A 25,658-nucleotide genomic window follows, 5' to 3' on the forward strand; every position below is an offset into this window, starting at 1 on the left:
AGCTGGGCCTTGTCCAGGGAGGCAAAGGTGGACACATATTTCCCCAGATCTTTAATGAAAGAATCCCCGAATAATTGGCCCTTAGCCAACGGGCCATCATCCTTAGAGGCTAAGGAGGCTAATTTAGGATCAATTTTCAAAAGTAGACTCTTCCTCCTCTCAATAGATAGCTGAGTATTGGCATTCCCCAGCTTGCAGATAGCACGTTGCGCCCAGTTCGAAAGAACCTCAGGATCTATAGGACTGTTGTCCATTTTAGCCTCTTCCGCCAAGTCAAAGATTCTAGTGAGAGGACCCACCAAATCCAGGAGCTTGTCTTGACAACCTGACCAAGCTCTATCAACGCCCTTCTTGGGATCCTTGCCGAATTTGGTAAAAAACATCAGCATGTTGGGGTCAATAACTGGGGTTGCCGTAATGTTATCTGGTAGTGAGGGACGGGGACACTCCGACTTAAGCTTATTGCGAGTGGCTTTGTCGAGGGGATGGCGTAAAAAGAAAGAAACATAATCAGCCACATGATCGGATGGATACCACTCCTTTGAATTTGGATGAACCATGAAGGACGGGTCGAATAAGGGTTCGCCAGCATGGTCAACCAAAACATGAGACACAGGGTGAACGGCACCACCGTCACTCGGAGAAATTTTACGCCTTTTCTCCAAAGGCCCACACAAAAATGGATCTGCCGATCCGTCCATGTCGTCATCATGACTAGAATCATCATCGTCGTCATCTGTGTTTCTCAAATGTGAAACATGCACTGGAGAAGAAGGGGGACCCGATTTAGTGGCCTCTCGGATGGAAGGACCAGAGGAAACGCCTTTGGACGGCCCTGGGAGGGTGGCCGCACGTTTCCTGCCTTTATTAACAGGCAGCTTGGAAGAGGACATAATTTTGGAAAAGGAGGCTTCCAAATTCTTTGTAATATCTGACATGGAAACAGTCACTGCCTGTTGTACAGAGTCCTTAATGAAGGACTTTAAATTCTCTTGAAAGAGTTGAGAATCTTCTTCCTCAACCATAATGAGGAAAACCGATAAAATATATTAAAATCAGTATATGAAAATAAATATATAAGTATTATTATTAAAATTAAAATAAACCTAAAACTGAAACTGGGGAAACAGGGGTTAAATATGAAGAAAGTGGGAGGGAGTGGCTGAAGGGGCAGGAACTAGGAAATAGGGGCGGTACTGCCAGGAAAGGCAGAAGCCGAGTGACTCCAAACGTCAGAGCGGCTGACTGAGGAGAAAAAAGGCAGCCGGGAGAAGAAACGAGCGAAATGCGCTCGAAACTATCAGAAATACCAGGAAATATAGACGCGGCGTGAGCGCTGCTCAAAAGGTATGCCGGTATGACGAGAATGCAAAGAATGGACGCGCGTCTTCAACGGCCGAAAAACGACCGTTGAAAGATGCGCTTCAACAAGAAAGGAAGACGCGCGTTTTGAGGTTAGAAACGAACGCGCTGGTAAATAATCATATGTAAACCATAGAAGACAGTTAACACAATAAAAATATCGAGCAAACAAAGAAGGTACTTATCTTGACTGCGAGCAGCAAGAAAAGAGGACTTGTTGCTCGCAGTTAAGATATTCGTATTGCTGTATGTTATCCTATTGGCTGTTGCAGCTATGATGTCATCGTTGTAGTTTTTCTTTATTCTGGGTACTGTAGTTTTTACTTGGCTGCTGTTAAAAATTAAAGCAAGAAAAGACTGCATAATATGAGCCTCCGGTCTTGTAATAAAATCCTTGCCCAGCCAGCATATGCCAGAGCCCGGATGGATGACTGGCTAAAATTTGAACTCCTAGTTCAGATCCGTGTCCCGCTCTGGGTGGTCTTAAGCGTGGCTGCAGTGATGGGGAACTGTTGTGCAGTTGTGCCCCTCCTCCTTCTCCTGGCCCATTCTCTCTACACTGAGTCTGCATCAGTGGGGGGCTCACAGTGCGGCAGAAGCATGCAAGCCTCCAAGCGATTCCTAGGATGCCTTGATCATATGACATGTCCCTGCTGTCCGTCAGTGTCTCGGCAGCAATGTTGCAATAGTGTAGACTGCAGTTTATATAGCGTTTCTCTTGCTTCCCAGGGGTAAGTCTCAGCCGCCCTAGCCTTCAGCCACAGAATGTGCTCTCGAAAGGCAACTTGAGCAAGGACACGATGGTCACCTCTGGTCTGGTTTCCAGAGACGTGCAGCAGCCCAGAAGCTCCTCCAGGATTCCTAACCCCTGCGTGCGACATTGGACAATTGTCCCTGCAACAGCAGGGGGAGCCCCCTCCCCATGCATGCTCCCGGAATGTGCCTCATTCACCGCACACTGTACTGCTCGTTACTGCTGGGAGCAGCAGGAAGCACAACCGCAGCGTTGGCGGTTCTAGCAGGTCTATAGGCCTGTTCCCGAACCGGAAGTGAGTCAACAGTGTAGGCTAGGCCTCCCGACGTCTGCTCTTTCAGGCCGATTGGCCGCAGCCGGCTGTCCAGTCACCAACACCAGCATGCTCGGGAAGAAACTGGAGTATCGTTTGTGATACTCAGCCAGGTAGCTGCCACTTCAACATAATTCTACATACTTCGGCTGCTGAAAAAAAAGTCAGCACTGATCCCTGCTTCACCCCTTAAAACCATACGTCAGGCACATATAGTATCCTGTCTTGACTACAGTAATTCTATTTATTTAGTCCTTCTTTAATACTTTACCATTGGTATAGCATGTCTGATTCCTAATATCGCCAGTCACGTGTCAGTCACTCCTACGTGAAATTCTTACATTGGCTTCGGTTTCGGAGCTGATTATGTTTAAAGTTCTTCCCTGACCGATAACGTCGTAAATAATAAAGGTCCAGTGTACGTTAGGAAGATCTCTAGGGATCCGCCTTCCTGTCAGCTTCACTATGGCTCACAGAACCTCCTGATCATCCATAAATTCCCTGATAAGCAGATTAGGGACCTTTGTGCGAGTGGAGTGTAGGGGAGAATCCTCCTATCTATCTGCTCATCCGTGGAATCCCATTCTCTTGGATCTAAGAGGCATTTCGAATTATTTGGCCTTTGAAAAGGAATGTAAAAGGTTTTTTTTCAGTCTATTGCTTTGAGTAGTCCCTCAGTGTGAAAACACGTTGAGAGTCTGGACGCACTCAGGGGATCCTGTAGCGCTGTATAAGTGATAATTCATCCATTCATTCTCGTGGTCGGCTCAACTCCACCATTAGCTCCTACTGTTCGGAGGAAGGTCGCTATCTTTAGACTTGTGGTTCTGGCACCCTTGGCTATATATATTCACTTGTTCACTGCCATCAGTGTTCAGGCCACCCATGCACTATACTGTTCATCCCCAACACTAATAGACAGTATGGAGGCACAGTGTCACAGGATTAGAGCCAGGGAGGTGGTGCTCGATTCAAAGCTACCTTGTGCCTGCCACAATGTTGGTCAAGGCCACGCCCCATCACATACCCCAGTGGTTCCCAACCTGTGGTCCGGGGACCCCTTGGGTCCATGTAGCCTCCTCGGGGGGACAGTGACTTCTTAGATAATTAAACAATATTAACAGATTAACAAAGTATATAAGGAAACTGGCTAAACATGCAATTGAAATTTTTAAAATGTACTGTAAATGTGAAGGAATTTGAAATTGGAGGCTTAAAGTTAAATTAGTACTCTCAGATCGATTTGTGGGAGCATTGCAGGTATGGATGATGTGTGGCTTCAATGGAATTTAGAAAAACTCCAACCCTTGCTACTGAAATTACATTTTTTTAAATTAGTATTTGTTTGCAATTAAATAAAAAGTGTTCTAATTTGTGTATGTTTCTAGATTTTTTTTGTATACTGTTTGCGTTTCAAATAGTCTACAATGTTTAGGCCGGGGTCCCTGCCTTCCAGTAATGACTCAGTGGAGGGGTCTACTGCTTGACTTTCGCACGCTGAAAAAGTCGCTAAGCGGCCCTAGCTACCGTCCCCTGCTACAAGTTGTGGCAGCTAAACTAAATTCGACTATAGGGTACGGTAGTGAAGCCCTGCGTGGACAAGATGCCGCCATCCTAAATGGTAGAGTTGGAAAAATATTTAGGTCTCTATTTCAATTACCAGAGTATACTTCCCAAGCTCAAATCAGACTGGACTTTGGTTACTTAAACCAAAATATAGCTAGGGCATGTAGCTATATTAAAACCTGGGAACACCTGCAGCTATCAAAGGGAAATCAACTCTCCAGGCGATGTGGAAGGAGATTAGTTTGAATCCTACAGCCAATTCCAGACAGTACCTAGATCAGGCATTAGAAGATTTGAAAGTACGGGAACTATGGGACTCAAACCTTTCCTATTATGCATTTAAAAAAATCTTAAACCGAACAGCGAAGAAGAGATCAGTAATAATGGATAAGAACCTGTTTGCACCCAGGTCTCACTCTTGGATGGTAATAAATTAGTATAAACTCCTGAAATATCAGCCATACCCGGAGGCCGGATGGTCAAAAGCTGAGAAGGATCTTTTTATTAAACATCGATTTGGCCTTATTCCTGGTGTTGTCCACCAAGCCCCATGGGAACGTACTGCAACAATTCCCCAGTGTAGGCTCTGTGGCTGTGGACTGGAAGACATTACTCATCTGATCTGCATCTGTAATTGCCTACTGAATGAGCGTAAGATTCTATTAAAAGCAGCATTCAATCAGAGGAGAATACGGTCCTGCAGAGAAGCGGTGATCGCCTGCTTTAAACCTTCTGACTATATCTTGAATACCAGATTTACAAAGTTTTTATGCCTGACATCTAAAACACTATTGCAAGCTCATCAATTAGTATAAACTTAATATATGTTTGTGCTGGCCTACAAGGCCCGCACAGTATCAGGAAAGTATTTTTAGCTCTGGAGTATTAATTTAATTGTAAACAAATGTACAACTTATTTTAAAGAAACAATATTAGAAATCTTTAAGATACCTCTCTAACATACTTAGAATTGCATACATAAGATGAGGAGAGTTGGAAATCAATGCACTTTATAGGAAAACCTATATGGCTATGACTAAACAATACTCACTTTAATCAGGGGGTATTTTGCTAGCAAAAACAATTAACAACAGTTAATTTTATGAAATGTATAATTAGAAGAAAAGTTATGATTAGTTATACTGTTCTTATATTTTATAAATTAAAGAATAATTTTTAGACTAGAATGGAAGGTACTTGCTTTTTATTTTGTATGGGGTGAGTACTACTTTTTAAAAATGTATAATGTATCTGTTTTTATTAACTATGCATTTAAATAAACCTGAACTTGAACAGTGCAGGGGTCCCTGTGCTCCAGTTATGATAAAGTGGGAGTCCACAGAAGTTAAAAGGTTGGGAACCACTACCCTATTTCAACGGACAGAGGTAACAAAAATGAGTGACAGAAGGGTTTGATCACAGACTCGAAGTATAAGCTGCAGATGCATTTTATTAACTTTACATCATAATTTACGAGTCAGTCATGAGAACTTCAGTATGTCTAAGAATGTTTTCTTTTAAATCTTGCTCTCTGAAAGGAAAAAAGAGTAGAGAAGGTAGTTTAAATTGTAGTAGATGCTTCTAAGAACTGGGAGACAGCAGTAAAGCTAAACCTTAGTTGTCAAATACCAAAGGATACTTAGAGAGGGGCTTGGTACATAGACTGCCTTAAAGTAGTGCGCTTATGTATAGTGTGCAACCTTATTAAAAAGATCAGCATTATCATCCTCAAACTTTTCTTTTAAAACAAAAAAAAACCCTTGCATACACAAGTCCCCCAACAAAATGGTTACATCCATTTTTGATTACTCACTAATGACATTAGTTTGCAGAACTTCTGCTGGATTGCCCTTTTAAGTGCTCCTTAATTAGGTGCTAAACTACTGATTCCTTTCAATTGCTTCAAATACTCTCTCTCTACCTTTCTCCTATAAAAGAGAATACATCTTTTCTGGCAGTCAGTGATTCCAAGTGTCAGTGATCATGATTTGAATGTATTGAAGAATAGCCGTGAAACGCTTGTTGTACCAAATCACTTTTTTTTTTAACCTTTCTCCAGCATGCCTGGGAGAGCTGAAATATCTAAACCTGAGTAACTGTCCCAATCTGGACGACTTTTGTTTGAGTCGGCTGCATGTGTTCAAAGACACACTGGAGGAGCTGCAGCTGTCCGGCTGCCCACGAGTAACTGAGAGAGGCCTTGCTACTCTACACCATTTGGAGTGAGTATACTTTAATATGGTTACCTTTGGTGGGAGCGGGGAGTTTGTGGTTTTACATCATCGGTTGGTAGTGTGGTGTGCATGACCTCTGGTTTGGTGTCTTATTTCTATGTCTTAGTGGTAAAACTGTATGCTTGCCTCCTAAGAGTGGTGCAGATAATCTTTCCTGTAAGCTCCTCTTCTTTCCAAGTACAATGTAGAGTAGATTTGCTTGAAAGCAAGCACACACTCGTAGACCTCTATCTCTTTTTGGACACTTCCTAAGTTGCAGAAAGATAAATGTGACACTTGAGGGCACGCAGTGAGAGTGAAATCGCTCGCATATCAAACATGCCGCACACCACCTCAGTGCATCCCATCACAACAGATGCTCAATTTTCAAAATCGATAGCAGATGAAGCATAGATGTCCTCCCTGTGCTGTACACACAAACCCAACTTTGTCTTCGACAGCTTGTTTGACAAGTTTGAAAAAGACTCTTATTTCCCAGACTAGCAATAAGCATTGTAGTTTGTTACTGAAACCATGGCTGATTTTTGCATAATGAGGTGCCCGAGAAGAATGGCTATTAAAGTTTTCATCGGCCAGAATTATTGGTGACTTTTTATTTCTTTAGATCCTCCCCTCGTGTGATGCTGCCTTCTAGTGTAAGGCTACGGTCATTATGTCAGTTCGATGAAAGGGCGTTGGGCTATCCGTAGGTGTGAAAGCAGCTGCACTCACCCTCATTCAAGTGTGGGAGGAATTCATGGACCACTGCAAACTGGCAATGCCGGGTTATACTCCGTTTTGTCAGGGAGCCTTGCAGGTGCTTACCTTTGTTTTTGTCAGAAGGAGCCGCACATTTATGACAAAGGGTTGTTTTACAGGTGTGTATCACTTAAGACCCGAAAATGAGGTAACATAGAAGATGGGGACGAAAGGCAACTCTAGCCAGTAACACAATTGTGGGCCTTCATCATGCCCCACTTTGGAAGGCTCTGAAGGAAGGAAGGAAACGTGTGATCGTGAATATAGTCTGGGTTTTTCATTAGACTAATCAGGTTATTCAAAATAAAGATGATGACACAGTAGTATCTAGGGTCCGAGTCTGAATGAGGAGCATAAACTTCAAACTTTCTCACCGAGGATTCAAAGGAATCATCTCCCTTAAAAGATCTGGAAACAGGAATTATTTGTGCATCTTCGGTATGGTTAGGAATAATCTCATTTAAAATGTTGTATCCCATGGCCCTCTCCTTTGGATACTCACCGTTATGGTTCAGGAGACAGCATGTATTATTGTTCATCACATGCTGTGCGCTCTCCTGCGGTCCATGTGACGAATGACTCAAGATAACGTCCCATGAAACCCACAATGAACTGGGACACAAACTCCACCTTCGATCCATGCTTCCAGTACGGGGTTTAGATGCTCATTGAGGTGCTCAATCTAATTAATACAATAAGGGAAAATTGAACACCAGAAAGTGGGAAAGGAGAGATTACCAAGACTTGTACAGCGCTGAATAACGTTATGGCTTGAAAAAACAGCTTCCCTGACAATCCAGGCAGGTATTAGGAGAATGACTTGAGTGGGGCTCATTGAAAACACACCCTTTGACTTCTGCTCCATTTCTAAGTCAGAATTCCCTTCATGCGACCAACAATGGATGGAGTACCTGGGTTTACCTAGGACTCACAGTCAGAGTAAGGCATCAGTATGCATAACCTCTTATTACAATAAAATGATTCACCAAGGTAGGGTTAACCAGTTGGTAAACTATGCTCCTGGACTGACACGCTTCTGCAGAGTTTCCTGAAGATGCTTTTGCCAAAGACATAGAACTTGGACCGGCCTATAGGGCAATGCAGCAGTGACTGATGCCTGGTCTGACAATCAGTGTGAGGGCTGGTTTCTTGGCAGATTTGTGGGTCTGCATTATGGTGTGCTCGGCCGATTTTTACTGTTGATTTCCACAATATTAAAAAAGCATTGCCTGCAGCAAGCTCAAATCCATTACATATCACTTATACAGCGTGTTTTTAAAAGTTCAAAACTGTACCAATTTGCAAACATGGTCTGCTTTTATAGCTTTTTAATTTACTAAAGGGGGCTACTTTTATTTTGTGCCTGGTCATATTTTCTGTCCCAGTCCAATGCTGAGACCATGCTCCAGGGGAGGGAGAAGAGGCACCATCCCTCCAGCGTCATTGGCATGAAGTCAGAGATATAGCTACCAACCCCAACAACCACCCCTCATCGCCCCCATGTCTGTAATGGCCTCCTTGACTCCAGAGAATATTACTTCCCTGAGAACCTGGAGAAACCCATAGGGTAAAGGACACAGATTACGGGCTCAGAAGGGAAGAATGAGCACAAGAAGTTCGATCTCAAAAGAAGCCTCTGCGCGATTTTGACCTCACACAAAGGATGACACCCTTTTTGTAAATCACCCTCAAAAGATGATCCAACCTAGTAGACCGAGGCCTCGGAACAGAGAACTGAGTAAAGTTGATCTCGAAGACAAAAGTTAAGGAAGAACCTAGACATCAAAGACACTTCACTGTCCCCGACTTCGGATATAACAGAGCCAAGTCAAAACAGTATTAGGAGGTGAAATCAAAAGGCTCTCTATCTTCAATAAAACCAGTGCTAGTCCTACTGAAAATACATTCAGTGCACACAGAAAAGAAAGTTAGATCCTACCACAGGTCATATAATGGTAGAGTTACTACAAACCAGTAGAGTAATTCCCAATGCGTAAAAACTTTGAAAACTCACATTTGCATAGTTTTTCTCAGCTGCACGTAGGGCTACACCATGTTTACACATTCCTGACAACTTAATATGCCCATGCACCATCTTCTTCCACAATTTCAAACGAGTGACTTATTTTTTTTGCACTCTTCATGCAGAGACCCTTAGGGCCTGATGTAGAGCTTGGCGGATAAGTTGCTCCGTCGCAAACATGACTGACATAAATCAATCAGTAATTTGTTAAGCGCGCTACTCACCTGGAAGGGTGTCAAGGCATCCCGACTGCCATACTACTATTCCATTATGATATTATGAGATCTTAATACGGCGGACAGGATAGAGTAACCCGGTCCGCCAAACTCTAAATCAGGCCATAGTCACATACCAAGTGAGACAAGGACTCTGCGTACATTCAGCATGTCGCATTAACAGAACTAGTGTAAGATGTGGCATGGGGTAGTTTCTACATTCATGTAGATATTCATCAGATAGAGGTCTCTATGGTGAAGGCATCCCGTGCCCAATGAAACAGTCATATCACACGGTCTTTCAGAAGGCTGCACACCATCATGGTGTTAATGTGCAGGTAGCAGAGCCAAAGGAAGATTTCCTGTTTGAATACCTTTCTAGAACAGAGAACAAAAATCAATATTAACCCATATTGAAGACTGCTTAAAAATTAAAATGCCATTTTATAATATGAGGTCAGAACTAAGGAAAACAGTCCATTAGTGGCTAGAAAGTTCAAGACTGAGCCACAAGGCCCAGTTTAAATTTGGAGAGCTTGTACCTTCAGACTCCCTGATTCCACAAGGAATAGGACTTTTGTGAAGGTATTTAGGATGTCCCGCTGTTGGGCAAAGAAAGTGAGAAGTTAGGTTCTGCTTGGCGCACAGCAAATTCAGACATTAAATAGTTTACAGCGAAAAACGGAAGATTAAATAACTTTTCCATCATCTCCCTAAAGGATGCCCAAGATGGGTCACTCAGTTGTGCAGAAAGGGGGCAGACAATCTCCCATGCCCGCATAAGAATCGCTTTAGATGCTGCTGATACAGCGGCAAGACAAATTAACCAATGAGAACAGACAAAAACAAGGAGAAAAGATTCACAAAAATTAAATTGACCTTTATATATATTTTATAGAACTTTCCGAAATCGCAACTCTAATCTGCCTCATGAGATATTGAACGAAGAATCGATACAGTCTTCTCAGCTTGACTAGTACTCGATCTAACAATTCGGCGAAGCACCCTACAGACTACCTGTCCTTGCCTGCTGCACGCTGATATAGCTTGTTTTGTGGTGTAGCATTTAATCTGCGAGATATTGCTCTCAACAGGGTTTTATATTCCTTTGAAAGAGTTGGGTTCAGGCGGCGAATGTGACATATATTTAGGTTTGTAGCCACCAATGTTGCAACACCAACAGGCGAATCTCGCTGTCCTCTGCCGCCTCTTATGTCAGTAATCGTAATGAACAGCAAATAAAATCGCATAATTTTTGTCCAAAGGCTTGTTTTAGTGGATCTGTTCAGTATGTGCTCGGCTGTAAAGCTATGTGAGTGTCTCCTCTAAATCAGGCCCATTTATATTTGCTTAATCTTTTCATGGTTTTCTAAAAGGATAGTGTAATTGCTACCTGCTGTTTTCATAGTTCTTGGTATCTCAGATTGGTTTAACATTAAGTTTACAACTGACCGGGGAATGGTTTGGCGCCCAGTAAATTAGGAGTGAATTCTTCTCATAATAGAGATTTTAGCATATGCACTGTAGCTCCTCTTATTCAACGGCAATAGTTAATGACTTGCACATTTAAAATATAACATTGACTGAGGTGAACTCTAATCTTAGTTGTGAGGGAGGAGTAGAGCTCAGTAATTAAATGGTTGGGCCTAAGACATTTACCCAGATAATTTTTCTAGTCCCTGGTTCCGTATTTTTCTGAAAATAAGGACTCCATTTGTAACTGTGTGGCTGGACTTGGGGTGAAGAGTGGTTACGATGGGGACCACAAGAGGGTCTGAACAACTTTATGCAGATCCTTCTCAAAGAATTTTACTGCATTTACAGGGATTTTAGGACTCACCTTTCTATTCTGCCATACCCCTAAATAGGGGTATAAATCCACCTGTCAATTTTGTTTACCCACAACTTCCAGAAGAATGTGTTTTTCACCATTCCATATGAATTTGTTTCCTGGTGTTCAACACCAAGTCATTCCCTTTATAACAATCATTGAATCATGCTCGCCGCCCAATTTGGGCAGTAAGTTTTACTTCCAGTTGGAGCCCTCCATGTCAGCGTTTTATAAAATGAAGCGCACCGGGACCACCACGCGACATTATTTTAATCCACAGTTAGTTATGGTTCTTTTGGTCAAACAGGTGCAATATTCCAGCTTCACACACACATGTTTCTGGTGGAACTGTTGGTTAAACCTGCATCTGGGAAGAAAAATTCCATCGAAGCAGCCTGCATTTAACCCTATCAAATGCTAAGGAATTATATTAAAAGGACGTATAAAGCACGACTCATGGGAGTTCAACTCCCCTCTATGCCAACACATTTAGCCATTACATATTCTCAATAATCTCACACCGTTTCCTGGAATCCGGTAAACTGAGGATTTAGCTTCATCCACCAAACTTCGCGTTCTTCTAATGAAATATTTGCATACTAGTAGTGACTCCGCTCTTGTTCCCCCAACCGCCCAGTACTGTTCAGGGAAACAAGGGGGATTTTTCCACTTGAGTGGCAAGCTAAATAAACTTAGATAAATGTGGGTTTCGAACAATTCAACACCTATATTGCATAGAATTTCAGTCAATTTCCAGATACCACCTTCAAGGCATACAGAAGCAATCCAACTGCCAGGCCATTTGACGGAATCTGAAGCCCTTCCTCTAAAAGGAGAGACAGAAGAAGTATCGATTGAAGAAAGGAGCCCCCCTAACCGCCCCCCAACAAATGGTACACTCAGACCAATACTGGATTTCTGAGATTGAAACACTACGTAAAAGACGGTTCACTTCAGAATGACCACGATTTCCTTCAGCAGTGAGACTTCAAGTGCTCATTGGACCTGAAGGACGCATATTGTGTCATCCTGGCGCTTCCGGCTCACCGAGAATATCTAAGGTTTTTTGAAAGTTGAAAACTTCAATCCAGAGTTCTTCCATTCGGAGTTTAGTCAGCCCTGAGAGTATTCGGCATATGTCTGCAGCGGTGGCAGCGCACGTGGCGCCAATTGATACACGTGCGTCCCTACCCGAGTGACGAGCTGGTAAAGAGAGCACTCATTGGATGCCACGACAACACCGGAGGTAATTCACATGCTTCTCAGGTTGGGATCCCAATAAATGTGAAACATGCGCACTGCACCGTAATTCCGAACTTTATGGAGATACGCTCATTTCAGAGGTAGCAAAAATGTACCTGACTTGAGCATTTGCATATATAACAGCTGCTTTGGTCTGCTTTACCACGTGTCGCATGCTCTGAAAGTGAGGAATGTAATAAAACTGCATTTCCAAATATACTTTTGTACATGTGCACTTTGCAGTAGTATCTAGTGCAACAATGTTGGGCACAGAATACTTGGTCGTTTGGAGAAGCTAGTGTTGATAGGAGAAAAAGTTTAGGTCAAACTACCGTAGACTTGTGCAGCAAACCTATTACAGGCAGAAAATCACCACTGATGGATGCCTCGTTCACATGGTGCGGGCACACATAGCACGCCTGATCAGGAAAAGTGTAATGGAGTCTGCAGGACGGGGAGGAACACAACATGTGTTAAAATTGAAAGCAAAATAGGTGATGTTACTAACCTTCCATTGGTCATTGTACAGCAAGGCCATGGTCATTCACACAGACCACGTGACTTTAATGTATTATGTACGGGGAAACACGCTCCATGCAGCTGTCTCCAATCAGACAAAGCATTTGGAGTTGCGCCAATAGCCACAATATTCTTCGTCCTCCCGCCTCGCTTCCCCCACTAGCGACTCAGACCAAATACCAACTTTACAGACCTCAGCAGGACCATTCAGAAGTTCCACGGGGGGTGGGGGGAAGGAATCAACAACAGTTGTAAGTCTGTACTTCCATCAGTAGGGGACCCTGCAGGTGGATATGTATGCAAAAATGACAAATTTAAACCTCAGGGTTTACGCAGCCAACTCCCCAGAGAATGTGCTGTGGATAGATTGATCAGGGAATACTGCATATTTATTCCCTGCCCCCAGGGTGGTCCTTATGCTGTACTCAAGATAAGGTAGGCACCCCTGGGAGATATCCTTATTGCTTCCACCTGGCCTATAGCTGTTGTACTTAATTCTACTGGAGGTGTCCACCACATTACCACCAATTAGTGAAAAAAGGATCTTTGGTACCAAAAGTGAGGCATGGGCTTGCATCCCCACCCACCATTACGCAGTTTGGCTGTTTGACTCCTGAGGTGTTCGCATTAGGGTATTTCCATCTGCAAGAAGAATCTTTGACATTGCTTAACGAGGCAAGAAAGCCAGTAGCAAGACCCTGCTACATAGCTACGTGTAAACCATTCATGCTGTACTGTGCTTACACACAACCAAACCCTCTGCAGGCATCATTTCAGGCTGTTTTCCAGTACCTCTTGCTTCTGCTAAAAGCAGGTTTTGCTTATTTCCATTCTAGTCCATCTAACTGGAGTAGCACTTACTTTCAAAATGGACAACTCCAGTCTACTTTCAAAACTCCAGTCATTAAAGCATCCTCCAAGAGCCTAACATAAATTATCCCTCCTAGAGCAGTACGAGAACAAAATGGGACTTAAATGTGGTGCTCACGTACCTTATAGGACCACGCTTTGATCCAATGCATTCCATCTCACTTCTAGTTTATTTAGTTTTACGATGGGACATCAGTGAATTGTAAATGTATCGGTCCAGGAACTTTTCTGCCAACTATATTAGGGCAGATTAGTTCTAAGAGTGCATGGAAATGTGTTATGAAAAATTGCCCCGCTTTTTCTTGTGAACCAATCCATTGAGCTGCCCTCCTTCACAAACCCCCTCTCCTTATATACCAGAAGGCCTCTTATCTTTATACATTGTGTAGAAAGTGCACACGGTCTTAGGAGCGCCGATTAACGTTGTATTGCTCCAACACACTCTTATTTCCAGTTCCGAAGCAGGAGTAGCTAAGCAGATTTGTTACTACATCCAAATAGGTTCTATTCAAAGGTACACTTGATGGTCCTCTGTGAGCACACTCAACTCGTAAGAATAAAGCAACCATGACTTTCTTGGACAACACTCGACTTGCTGACATCTGCTGAGAAACTGCGTGGATATACAAACACTGTTGTGTAGAGACTAATGCTAAAAAGAATCTTAGGTTGGACAGTCCTTCAAACCCTCTCTTAAACTCCTTCAGACCACTTCTTTTGAAGGGCAGTGACACTGCTTTCAACCCTGTGTACAACACGTGATCAACAGCAACTGAGGCTGCAACGGAAAACGTTACTGGCTTGTCACATTTGGTTCGAAGCTTTTAATGTAGATTTACATGCACCCTCCCACTTCCTCATATGCTTCAAAATCAAGAAAGAGGCACTGTTTAGTTGTGTTTATGCTATATTACATTATAATTTTCAGGCTCTTGTACGTAGACTACTTTCCGATGAGGGTGCAAGGAAAGTAAAATAGTCTATGATGGAGTCTGTGTCCCAGTGCTCTGTGCGTTTCGGGGACTTAGTAACAAGGCATTTGTTACACACGGGAACCAGCAAGCTTTCATAGGGAAAAAAAGTGTCATATTCTCAACCCAACACTAGATGTCAGGAGAGTACACAGCATGTGATCTACAGCACTGCAAACTGCCATCTGAGCATTGCACGCAGGGTCACAGGAATTATGCGGTTCTTCAGCCACAGCGTTTTCTACATAACTGTGGATTTTCCACATCTTCCTCTATCTGCTGCGTAAGCTGCAGATTTTAACAAAAACGTTTCTAGCTCAAATATATCGAAAGTTCTTAAAAAGATGACGACTCGTTCATGCGCAGCGGAAGGTCCATCGCAGAGGTCGACTGTTCATCTTTCATTTGCATATTGCTGCATAAGAGGGTTAAACGCGTACTAATAAGGTGAAATCTTTCCCCTGACAGTGTTACTATATCTAAGAATATTCATTATTTTATCACAAAATTCACTGCATTATCCCGTAAAAGTGCCTTTCCTTGCGGCATAATTTGGTGAACCATGTTCCATAATTTTAGCTTTCCCTGCCTCATAGTTCCAGTAGCCCGGATTACAGTTATGTAATTGTTTATTTACTATGCAACTATTCAAAGCAAGTTCATTTTTCTATTTCTGACACAGGGGTAAACAAGGGTGTTTGCTTCTGGCCTTGGTTCGCAAAATGTGATCTCCAGTTTCCTGATCATTCACTCTGCAGTAAATTGCAAACGCCTTTAGAGTAGTATTAGGCACCATTTACACATGGTAACCAGTGCTTAATTTTTGCTTTTTTCTGGTGCGGGACACCGGCACTTATTTTTGAGGGACAGCACTTTTTTTTCTGCCCCAAGCATTTGCTGTAGCAAAAAAGACATATAGGAAAGATGGAGGAAGATAAAAACGAAAAAGCGTCACTAAGGGAAAAAGCAGAAAGCTGCAAGAGTGCGCTGAAGGGGCAGGCGGTGGCTGTAAATGGATTGAAGAGGCCCGATATGGCTTCAGGATTACGCTGCCTCAGTATTCGGTGGTCGCACATTTAATTGTAGCAGCTGCGTGTTTAAGAGGAGGGCTTTGGGCACCGCATGTTTTTGTTTACAAATTAAGCACTGGTGATAACTCGTTATATGCGAAATATGCAACGACATTTTACAGCTCCAAAACACACAACTATGACCCCAGAAACTGTGAGAGGGATTATAAAAAAACTGCAGAGGTCCGCAAAGAAAGATCGACTGAAACATTATCATTAAAGTTCGGGTTTCAGACGCCAACTGTTAAAAGGACTACAGCGGATAAATATTTCCTGCAGTTGCATTCCTGCAGAGAAGCGAAATGGCATTGCTCCTTTCTCTATAAAAGTGCTGAGTGTGAATAAGGGGCCTATCGTTGACACACTAGCAGAATGTTCTAGATGGGAACGAGCAGATGGAAGACCTATTTTATTCACTTCAATCCGTTGCATTTTTGTAAAGTTTTTAAAATTGAAATGCAAGCAACTTGCCCATGCCTTTCTTTTGTGCATAAAAGAGTCTCTAGGTTCCTACACAGTTGCCAGAATGGTCAAATGGCAAAGGCGAACTTAGAAAAGTCTTTTTTTTCAATAATAACGCCCCCTAAAAAGAAAAGTGATTCAAATGGGAGAAGGGCATGTTTTTATTCTGTCGTTTGTGGTAGTTCATCTAAAAGGCAACTTGACTTTTTAGTTCCTTTGTTTTGTGTTTTGCATTGTTAATTGTTACCTACAGGAAAGGCTGAATGTGTGTTAGTCTTGCGTGTCCCAGAAGTCCGATCTCCTGGTTGCACCTGGTCACAGATTTATGCTCACTTTATGGTTAAATTAAGTCCCTCTGTGGCTTAGAGGATGCTGAATTGGCCAGGCCAGACTAATAACATGATCGTGTATGCTGTGCAGTTATCTCCCTAGCTTTTAAGATAGTGTCAGTGGAAGGTTAGCCTTTCTCGTGGTAGAATGAATTTTGTGTAGAGTGGCCTTGCACAGACAACTGTTTTAGTCATGTGACTATTTTTTTCACCCTACAGAAATCTGAAATACCTGGACGTGTCTGACCTTCCATCTGTTTCAAACAAACCCTTAATCGCAATTCTTTTGGAAGAAATTCTCCCAGGGTGCAACATTGTGGGGATGAGTTGTAAGACTCCTTGACACTGACCTCCAACTTTAAAGAGTGTCACCAGAAGGTGGCACTACAGGGCCCGGGACAGCGGAGAAGGTGGTCGCCGGACCATGGATTCTCATGGAGTACATCCCTCTACCTCTGCATCATGTTGTGAGGATCCAGTGCACAGACATTTCTACAATATGCAACTTTTCTCTTTCAGCTGAAAATGTTTTATAGCCTTGATTCTTCAACTAATCGCTGCAAGTTCTTTTTCTGAAATGAAATTTGGCCTTCAAGCAGGTGACGCCAGTGAACAAAGAACATTTGCATGTTTTCCTTCTGGGAAGCAAAGGACCTCATGCAGCATCTAATTTATCTTTTTACAGAATTACAGAACTACTCTTTCCCGTTTCTGGGGGATACCCTCACCACCTTGATCTTTGGGAAGCTGTGGTAAGACGTTCCTTAAATCTTGGTACCAGAGAAGCCCACCTGTTAACATCCCTGATCAGTGAGTACCTGTGCTTCCTCGGTGCTACTGAATCTGCAAAGCGAAAAATAAAAGGAAAAGGGTGGTTCCAAACTGCAGTGTACCCTAAACATGTCAGGCCAGTGAAGGACAATTTCTTAAGCATATCTGAAAATCAGGAAACCTTATTACGCATTTAAATTGATTAAGGACCTAGCAACAGTGGTGACGTTTCCATTTTCAAGGAAATCAAACTGATATGAACAACTTGTTGTTTTTTACCAAATGAAATGTGGTGCAAAGTAATAAAGACCAACACAGCAATTTCTTCTAAATTTGAATGTTTCTTTCTTTAATCACAGCATATCTGAGCATGTCCGGGGTGTGTTACAGTTCTTTTAGCACCCCTCTTCCCCGACCAGGGCAACGGGTAGTGCGAAGACCATTTGATGCCTATAACTTATGTACAAGGCAACCAATTATGTGGCTGTCGATTTATATTAAGAAATGTTTTCATATTGACATGTGGACTCATTACGTTTGCACAAGGAATAACCAACTTTTAAATGCAGTGCTTAATTTGTGAAAGAAAGAGTGCCTGTGCCCAAAGCTCTGCTCGGAAGCAGGTGGTCTGTGCAATTAAGCATCGGCCAAATACCAAGGCTAGTTGTCTTTAATCCACTACTAGATGCTCCATGTACCTTTTTCACACTCCTGCAGGATCCTGTTTTATCCTTTTCTGAGAGTTATGCCATCTTTCCCTTGCTCTTTTTTTCCAAACTGTGCTTTTTTCCCCTTTCTTGCACTCATTAAATATCTGGCAAATAAGTGCCAGCCCCCCAAAATAAGTACTTGTGGACCCCACCGGCAACCACTGGCTCAAATTAAGCACTAGTTAAATGTTTTCACAGTGACATTTTCTGCAATTAGTACTGTTTGTTCACGGAAACTGCCAATTGAAAAGAAGAAAAGTAGCTATTTCTGTCCTAAAGGCCTATATTTCATATTGGGGTTGAAACAGATGTATCTTATTAGAATTTTAGATCTGGTGACAAACATGACCACGCCATCACATGAAGAATTCAGTTTTATGTTTGTGCTGTACACCTTCCAGTCCCTACAGAAAGAATCTACAACATGATGCTTACAGAAGATTGAAGACTACAGACTTGATTCTCATAATGCACTATGTGGTTCATTTTTAGTGCTACTAAACATACTGCAAAATGCAATTCAGAAACTTTGTGCAGAGTTTTACGACTGTGCCCTCCCTATACTTATTAGTGTGGAGACCATTGCTCTGACTGTGAAGTCACCAGGTGCAGAGAACTTCAGATACATAAGTGTAGGGCAGAGGTCTTCAACCTTTAATGTAATAAGGTATACTAATGTTCATTAAATATCAGCCCGAGCAAGTAACTACTATTATTTGTGTTTTAATACAATCCTATTAGACCAGAATAAATTAGTGAACACCATATGCAAGATTACCAGCAGTGATGACCTCAGTGCATCAGATAGGGTTTAACTTTAGTCCCCCTAACACAGCATCATTTATCAGTTAAACATCAGCTTTGAACATATTTTTGAAATTCAACCATTTTTCTCTAAATATCAGTTCTGACAAAACATACATTTTAGCCTTTAATACATGCTTGTAATTGTGGTATACAAATATAAATTCGAGCAATAAAAAGCTTTGAATTTAATAGGCTGACCTGCGCGTATGTGAGCTACTTACAGGTAGCACCGAGAGCTGCCGGTAGCCCTTGCGCTACTTGTTGGATAAGTCTGGTATAGGGAGTGCGGAGTTGTAGAACTTCATGTGTAGTTTGTCATGTCTGCAAAAGTAGTAAACGTACTACATAGTGTAAGTTTACCTTTGTGAATCTGGCCGTATATATTTTTTACTTAAAGGAAATTCTTTAAGCAGTCTATTTTCAATGTGATTTTACTTGATTTTAGTTCTGTTAATAAAATAGAGTTTATTTTCTCTCTAGACCACCCGCCCCAACCCCGGCAATACATTCTCTAATAGATAAGTGTTGCTCTTTTGGGCAGTGTAAAGCATTTTGACTTTGCCTCCAGCCCTCTCTTCCTGCTACATCCTCCAGTTACTTCCATCTGTCTGTGTAGTGAACTGTTATGGTATGTGCAAAAGCCAATGTTAGATCTCTAGGCCTGACATTTTTTTCCTGCTGGGATAAAGCTTAATGGTGCAGTCACTGGCCCTGCCCTGCATATTCTACCCACTTCTACACATATCAGGAAAAGCTCAAGGGTCTTGACTTTCTGATCAACATGAACTGCCCAGTATAAAGTCTGACTATTACAACTCGTCACAACTACGTTTTCTTGTTTGCCCTAAAAGAGGTTAATTGGAAGTTCCCATTTTCAGCTGGAGGTGTGAACCATCCGAGGCAAGGATTTTTCAACAACTTTTTGCTTCCGTAGATGATATGCTCCTGTGCTGATACTTTTGAATTCCTTCTGCTCTCTCTGCTATGATCTCACAGCTGTGCCCAGTCGTTGTAATAGCAATTTTAGAAACATGTAAATTATGGCATAAATGTGTGCTTCCCTCACCTTGGGCACCTCAGCTCTTTGACAGATACTCCAATTTTCTTCTAACTCGTAGCTCTTTTAGTAAACACATTTTCAGTCTCAGCTCAAGTCAAAGTTTTCTTCTTCAGTCTTAGTGCCTTGGGCCAGAATCTAGGGCTGAGCTCGGCCTCCACTCTTCACCCAAGAGAATGCATCAGAAGAAAAGACATAATTGATCCCAATGCCAGTCATTCATAAGTCTCAGAGGGATTTGACTTCATCCTTTCGCGTCAGACCAACAGCAGCCGCAAGAAGAGGAAGATTCAGAAATCTGGTTTCCCATTGATGCCAGCGGTTCCAGTGGACCCGGTGCCAGAGGCTCCATTTAACCTGGTCCCGGCTCCAGCCAGTGTTCTTCCTGTGGTACTGAATCCGAGGCCCAGTTTTGTCACCCACACCCAGAGTTTCCGACACCTGGGAGGGATTATTCTCTCTTCTTGAATGCCATGTTTAAGATTTTTATAACAGAGCAGTGGTCCCCTTTGGTACACCAACAGGCCCCAATGGGACAGTTGGCATATTCTCTGGTGCCATTTACAGCATTCCTTCCTTTGCCTCCAGTCGCTTGAGCACCTCCGAACTCGACACCAGTGGCGCCAATATTGACGCCAAAGTTGACACAGCTTCTTTTGTGTGTTCCCCTTCAGATAACATCAGATCACTGGCAGTGCCCTAGCTGCCTACAGTGCCACAAAAGACACATTTGGCACCACAGACAGAACCACTATCATTCGAGTCATTGGCTCTTGTGACCCCTCACTCCAGAAAAGAAGCACAAGGGCTAGTTTTGGAAGAAAGGTTCTTCTTCGGAGAATCAGAACGATACTCCCCCTGGAGGAGGTGCAAAACAACTTTCAATAGACCTGGACTTTGAAGGTCAAAGGGATGCAATTGGTCTGTTCATTTCCCTGGCACCGGAACTTCTTTCTCCAACTGGCTTTCCTCCACCTGAAGTAGCATCTCCATCATGCTGTAGTGAGAAAAGCAGCAGCGATGCTTGACCTTCGACTCCCAGATACGGAGGTAAAAAATATTCTAACCTCTCACTCGGCAGAGCCACTTCTTCCTTTCAATTTGGCCCACGAGGCGCCTGCATTATCTATTTGGGAAAAGCTTACAACATAGAAGGCTGGATCAAGATAAATAGCTCATCTTTGCAAGCCAACACCTGGTGACCAAGGTTTCATGTCAACACATCCTTCATCAAAAAGTCTGGTTGTGCAAGCTTCTTGCTCCAGCAAAATCACCCCTTTTCCCTCTACACCATCTGACCGAGAATCTAAAAAGATAGAGCAATATGCCAAAAAGCTTTTTTCATTTGGCAGTGTGGATCTCAAATCCATCACAACAACTTGTCTAATGGGGCAATATAAACACCTTGTTAGACTCTGCTCAGTCTGTCATAACTAATCTATCAAATGAGCTTCAAGACAACCTCTAGGTGCTTGTACAGGATGACCTGGCAGCTGCAAATCATACAATTCAGCATTGACACAGCAGATTCAGTGTTCGATATATGGGCACTTCAGTCTCCCAAAGAAGATATGCCTGTTTATGGAATTCAGGCTTCTCTCAAGACCCCTAGCCAACACTAATGGATGTACTGCCTTTGCCTGCCCGCGCTTATGCAGGTAGGAACCATGCCCCCGGGGTGGGCTCCACTGGACACAGTGAGTGAGCTGACTGGGTGATGAGGTCCCCAGGACCCCAGAAATGCTTGGGGAGGGGGATCTCAAGCCCATTTCTGATATTTAAGAAATCAACCCGAGAATGGTGTGTTTCTGGGGCCTTAAGAGGCTTGAGGTAGGAGGGAATACGTGCCCCTACCCTTATTTAAAAAAAAAAATCAGTCCTCAGCGATGGTCTCCCCCCAAGGCTTATGAGGCTTGGGAAGAGGGCCACATGTCCTCCTCCCCTCTATATTTTATAGTAGACCCCAGGGGATTGGCTCCCCAGGGTCAAAATCAGTCGGGAAGTGGGTCCCCCACGCACTCCACACTCCCCAAATAGTTATACCTATTGACCCAGGACCAGGACCTTAATTTCTTAAAACCTACTGAATATTTACACTAATCACAAAAAGCACACTTTCCGGGACCAAGATGTAGTGTCCTGCCAGATTTGTTGTAATTCCGTTCAGTAGCTTTGGCTTTAGCCCTTTTAAAAAATCCCTATGGAAATTGCATTGGAATATTGCGCTTGGGACATCCTCTTTTTCTCGATCCCCACTTGACAGATCACCCCAAAACTTTCCATGAAAAAAAACTAAGCAAAAAATAACACTTTTTTGGAATGTTTAGTGAAGATTTGTCTAACTGCACGAGGTTATTAGCCAAAAAAAGGCATTTCCTAGGGAAACACGAACCCAACAATAGCTAAATATAATTTACATTTTTTACTTACATTCAAGTGTATGAAGTTGATATGAGGCGTGACGTGCTGTTAAAGCCACTGATGTGAGCTGCATTAAAATGTGAGAGTGCACAGGGTGCATGATTTTTGTTTGTTTTATCTGCTCTCTGACGTGGGTGCCAGATAGCACGTCTGCTTTAGGAAAACAACAAACGTATTCACGCAGAGAAACGTGAAAATAACACTTCTGTTTTTTCTTTTGTAAGTTACGGTTTTGTGGTCCACGTGTAAATAAATAATTGAGCATCAAAATAATTCACAGTTGCAGCATTTTTAAATTTGGTACATTTAAAACTACCTTTTCACCAAGTAAATAGAATTTCTGGGTATGCTTTTTTTTAAGAGTTAGTTTTGATTGTTAATGCTTTTTTCTTGCCGGTATTTATATAGGATCAGTGCTGAGCATCTCCTTACAGAGTAAAACGTTAGAGTATTCCCCCTCCAAAGGCGTTCTCAAAGGTAAAGAAGAAGCTGCTTGGGGCATCTAATAAATGTCCGTTATATGTGGGACAAAGTTACCCCACCCATACACTACAAGATGTTACAAGTCACTGAAGAGCGCTTAGACCAAATAGAGGCTAAGGCCCTTTAAAAGGACACAGAACTTCAAGGTGACTTGTAAGGTACTGTTCATGTTTGGTGGTATTCTATCACTTCTAAGGTGGCCTGTTCTGCTGTCCTCCTCCCACTAATTCCATACTCGTGCAGTGAGCCACACCATGTTGACCCCAATTAGTTTTGGCTTTTAAAACTAGAGCTCTTTCCATGGTAATTTCAAATCCAAGAATGCAACATTTTATTGGCGAAAAAAAAATCAGCAATGTCTGATGGAAGAACTCAACTTTGTTTTCTGTTTCTTGTCCCACAGTTGCCAGGAAACCACAAACTCATTTTTCCAGCATGTAAAACAAATTCCTTGGTTGAAACATTAAATACATAAATTGAATCAGAGTCTAAGATATCTTTTTTTGTGACAGGATCCTGCATTTCATACCCTGATCCACTGAGCTCAGTGATACTACTTTATGGTGTCATGTTAGACAGGTCTGAAACACAGTTTTCAAGTGTTTGTGCTGACGGGCTGAGTTACTGCTGTGACCCAAAGCAGCAGGTGGGCATATCCTATCCCTCAGAAGATGTGAGGGAGGTGTGCAGTGTATGCTTACGTGATGTGTACCTTCTACTCACATTTTCAGAGAGAAGGTGGCCATCCACTATGACCAAACCCGTAAGAGAGGCACTTTGACGTAACAACTCGCTTTTAATATGTAAGTAACGAGTAGTTGCAAGGAAATGCCTATTTTTGCTTGATCACCCATAGTTTTGGACTGATGCTGCTGGTTTTTCTACTCTGAGGGTGCACAGAGTCCTGCTAACCAAGACTCAGTACCAGTGCGCTTAAGGCAAATATGATTAATTGACTTATACCTGAGAGAGCGCAGAGGCCTATAAATTAAGGTGTCCATTGTGGATTGCAGCACTTATTATGCCATCACAAAAATGGATACTTCAAGATATCCACATAATCATGACATTAAATCTGACTTAATGCTTAGGTCTAATTTAATGTAACTTTTCAGAAAAAAAGCAACTTTATAAAGTTGCCAATCTGTTGCCCAAGTTTCCAGTGCCCATTTACAGTTGCTGGCCAAAAATACAGCTTACTGCCCTCCTGGGAAGGCGTGTGAACGACTCGTAGAAAGGAACAATCAGGACCTGCCATGGGAAGAGGTGAGAATCTCTTCTAGGAAGGGAAGCCAAACTGGGTGTGAGCTCAAAAGGCGAAACCTCACCGCCAAAACTGCCCCCCTCATTACATGCTGCCTGTCAGAATTGGTTGCCGAAAGTGTGCCGGAGTAACCGAACACAACTTTTACAAAAGTTTTCCCAAGTATCAAGAATTACCGCTAACCATACCATTTACAAATGCGTCTTTGCATTTCTAGTGAAAAGCTGTGATTTACTGTTTGCTTAAATAGTCACATTTTCATAAGCCTCCTGTGGTTTTTGTTCGTATTGATGCCAGATTTCTATTGTTGAGTAGCTTTCTTATTTTATTGTTTTTGTACTTTTAAATACTTTACATTTTGTTCATTTGTTTAAGCCTAACAACTTGAAGCCACAGCTACTGAGAGTTGAGAAAGGTTTTACATATGAGCCTGATTGGTCTCAAGAGGGTATTCACAGTGTACTACATGGTGAGGCTGCACAACTGCACTATATAATATACCTATGTCATTAGTGGGTTAACTATTACATTACATCATGGCTATAATTTCTGGGGTGCCAGGAGTTGAAGCTCCTTGTGATCCCCGGCACTGCCTTTCTGCCCCCTGGCCTGAGAGGTGTCAAAACAGTGCCAAGACTACAGGGATGATTCAGCATTCCTTATTTTTAGCCCAAGCTTCTTGTTCTTTATACTAATAGTGAATAATATTGTGTTACTCACTATTCACACTTAGCAGGAGCGATGCCTTTGGTGGCAGCTGTGGTGAGTAAAAATCTTGTTAAATGTAGGTTGTGTGCGTGTTTGCGGGTGGGAGTGTTTTTATGTGAGACGAAGTGTGTGTGATCATGAGTCCGTATGTGTAAGATTGTGTGTGTACGTGAGACTGACAGGTAGTGAGTGAGGTTGTGGCCCAGATTTACTATTCTTTAACACAAGGCAACACTGCACTAAAGATGCTGCACTGTCTTGCATCAAAAGAAGAGAGAAGTGTGCACTATATCCACTAAGATACGGCACATTGTTTCTCTCTCTATGGATTGGTGCCCTTTAAGCAGTCACTCGCCAACATAGCACAAGTGTGTGAGTGTTCTCTGAAGGTATCTTCCAGTACACAACCTATGCTTTAAGGCTTTTCCCATGTTACAGCACACATGCAAAACTAGAAAAACAAGGAGTAATGAAAACATTTCTCCTCATGCCCACTTAGCGGCTTGGCCTTATTCCCCCTCAGTACTGAGACATTTTTTTGCTATTTGGGGTAGTTTGCGGTTAGGGCTCCGTAACGCTTTTACCACATAAGGTATCCATGCCAAATTTGCATCCTTTTTTTCCAACATCCTAGGGATTGTAGAGGTACCCAGGGTTTGTGGATTCCCCTGAACCTAGAAAATAGGCAAAATATAGCAACATTTTGAGTTTGTTTTAGAATAATAGGGGACAAGTGCTCCATATAAAACTATCTGTTTTTTTTCCTTTAAAAGTGGCATCCACTAATGGTTTGCTGTATTAAGGTTGCCATCTTCCATGCTTTCAGGAACTAGCGGAGCTGAATCCAAAAAACGAATTTTGTACCACAGTTTTGGCATTCTTCTAAGAGGTAGCCTATTTTCCCTATTTTTGTGCTCTCAACCTATTTCTAGTTTGTG

General features: G+C 42.5%; 1 protein-coding gene across 2 annotated transcripts in view; it reads left to right on the plus strand.

Annotated features, from left to right (window-relative positions):
* Positions 1–17,602, plus strand: part of DMAC2 (distal membrane arm assembly component 2) — a 79,996-nt gene extending 62,394 nt beyond the window's left edge. For both annotated transcript variants that reach the window (XM_069207511.1, XM_069207512.1), the window contains exons 5-6: positions 6,055–6,217; positions 16,719–17,602. In XM_069207511.1, coding sequence (XP_069063612.1) covers positions 6,055–6,217; positions 16,719–16,842 — 287 coding nt within the window. In that variant the 3' untranslated portion in view covers positions 16,843–17,602. The remainder of the gene's footprint in view (positions 1–6,054; positions 6,218–16,718) is intronic.
* The last annotated feature ends 8,056 nt before the right edge of the window (positions 17,603–25,658 follow it).

The sequence above is a fragment of the Pleurodeles waltl genome, chromosome 9 (assembly GCF_031143425.1).
Source record: "Pleurodeles waltl isolate 20211129_DDA chromosome 9, aPleWal1.hap1.20221129, whole genome shotgun sequence".
NCBI lineage: Eukaryota > Metazoa > Chordata > Amphibia > Caudata > Salamandridae > Pleurodeles > Pleurodeles waltl.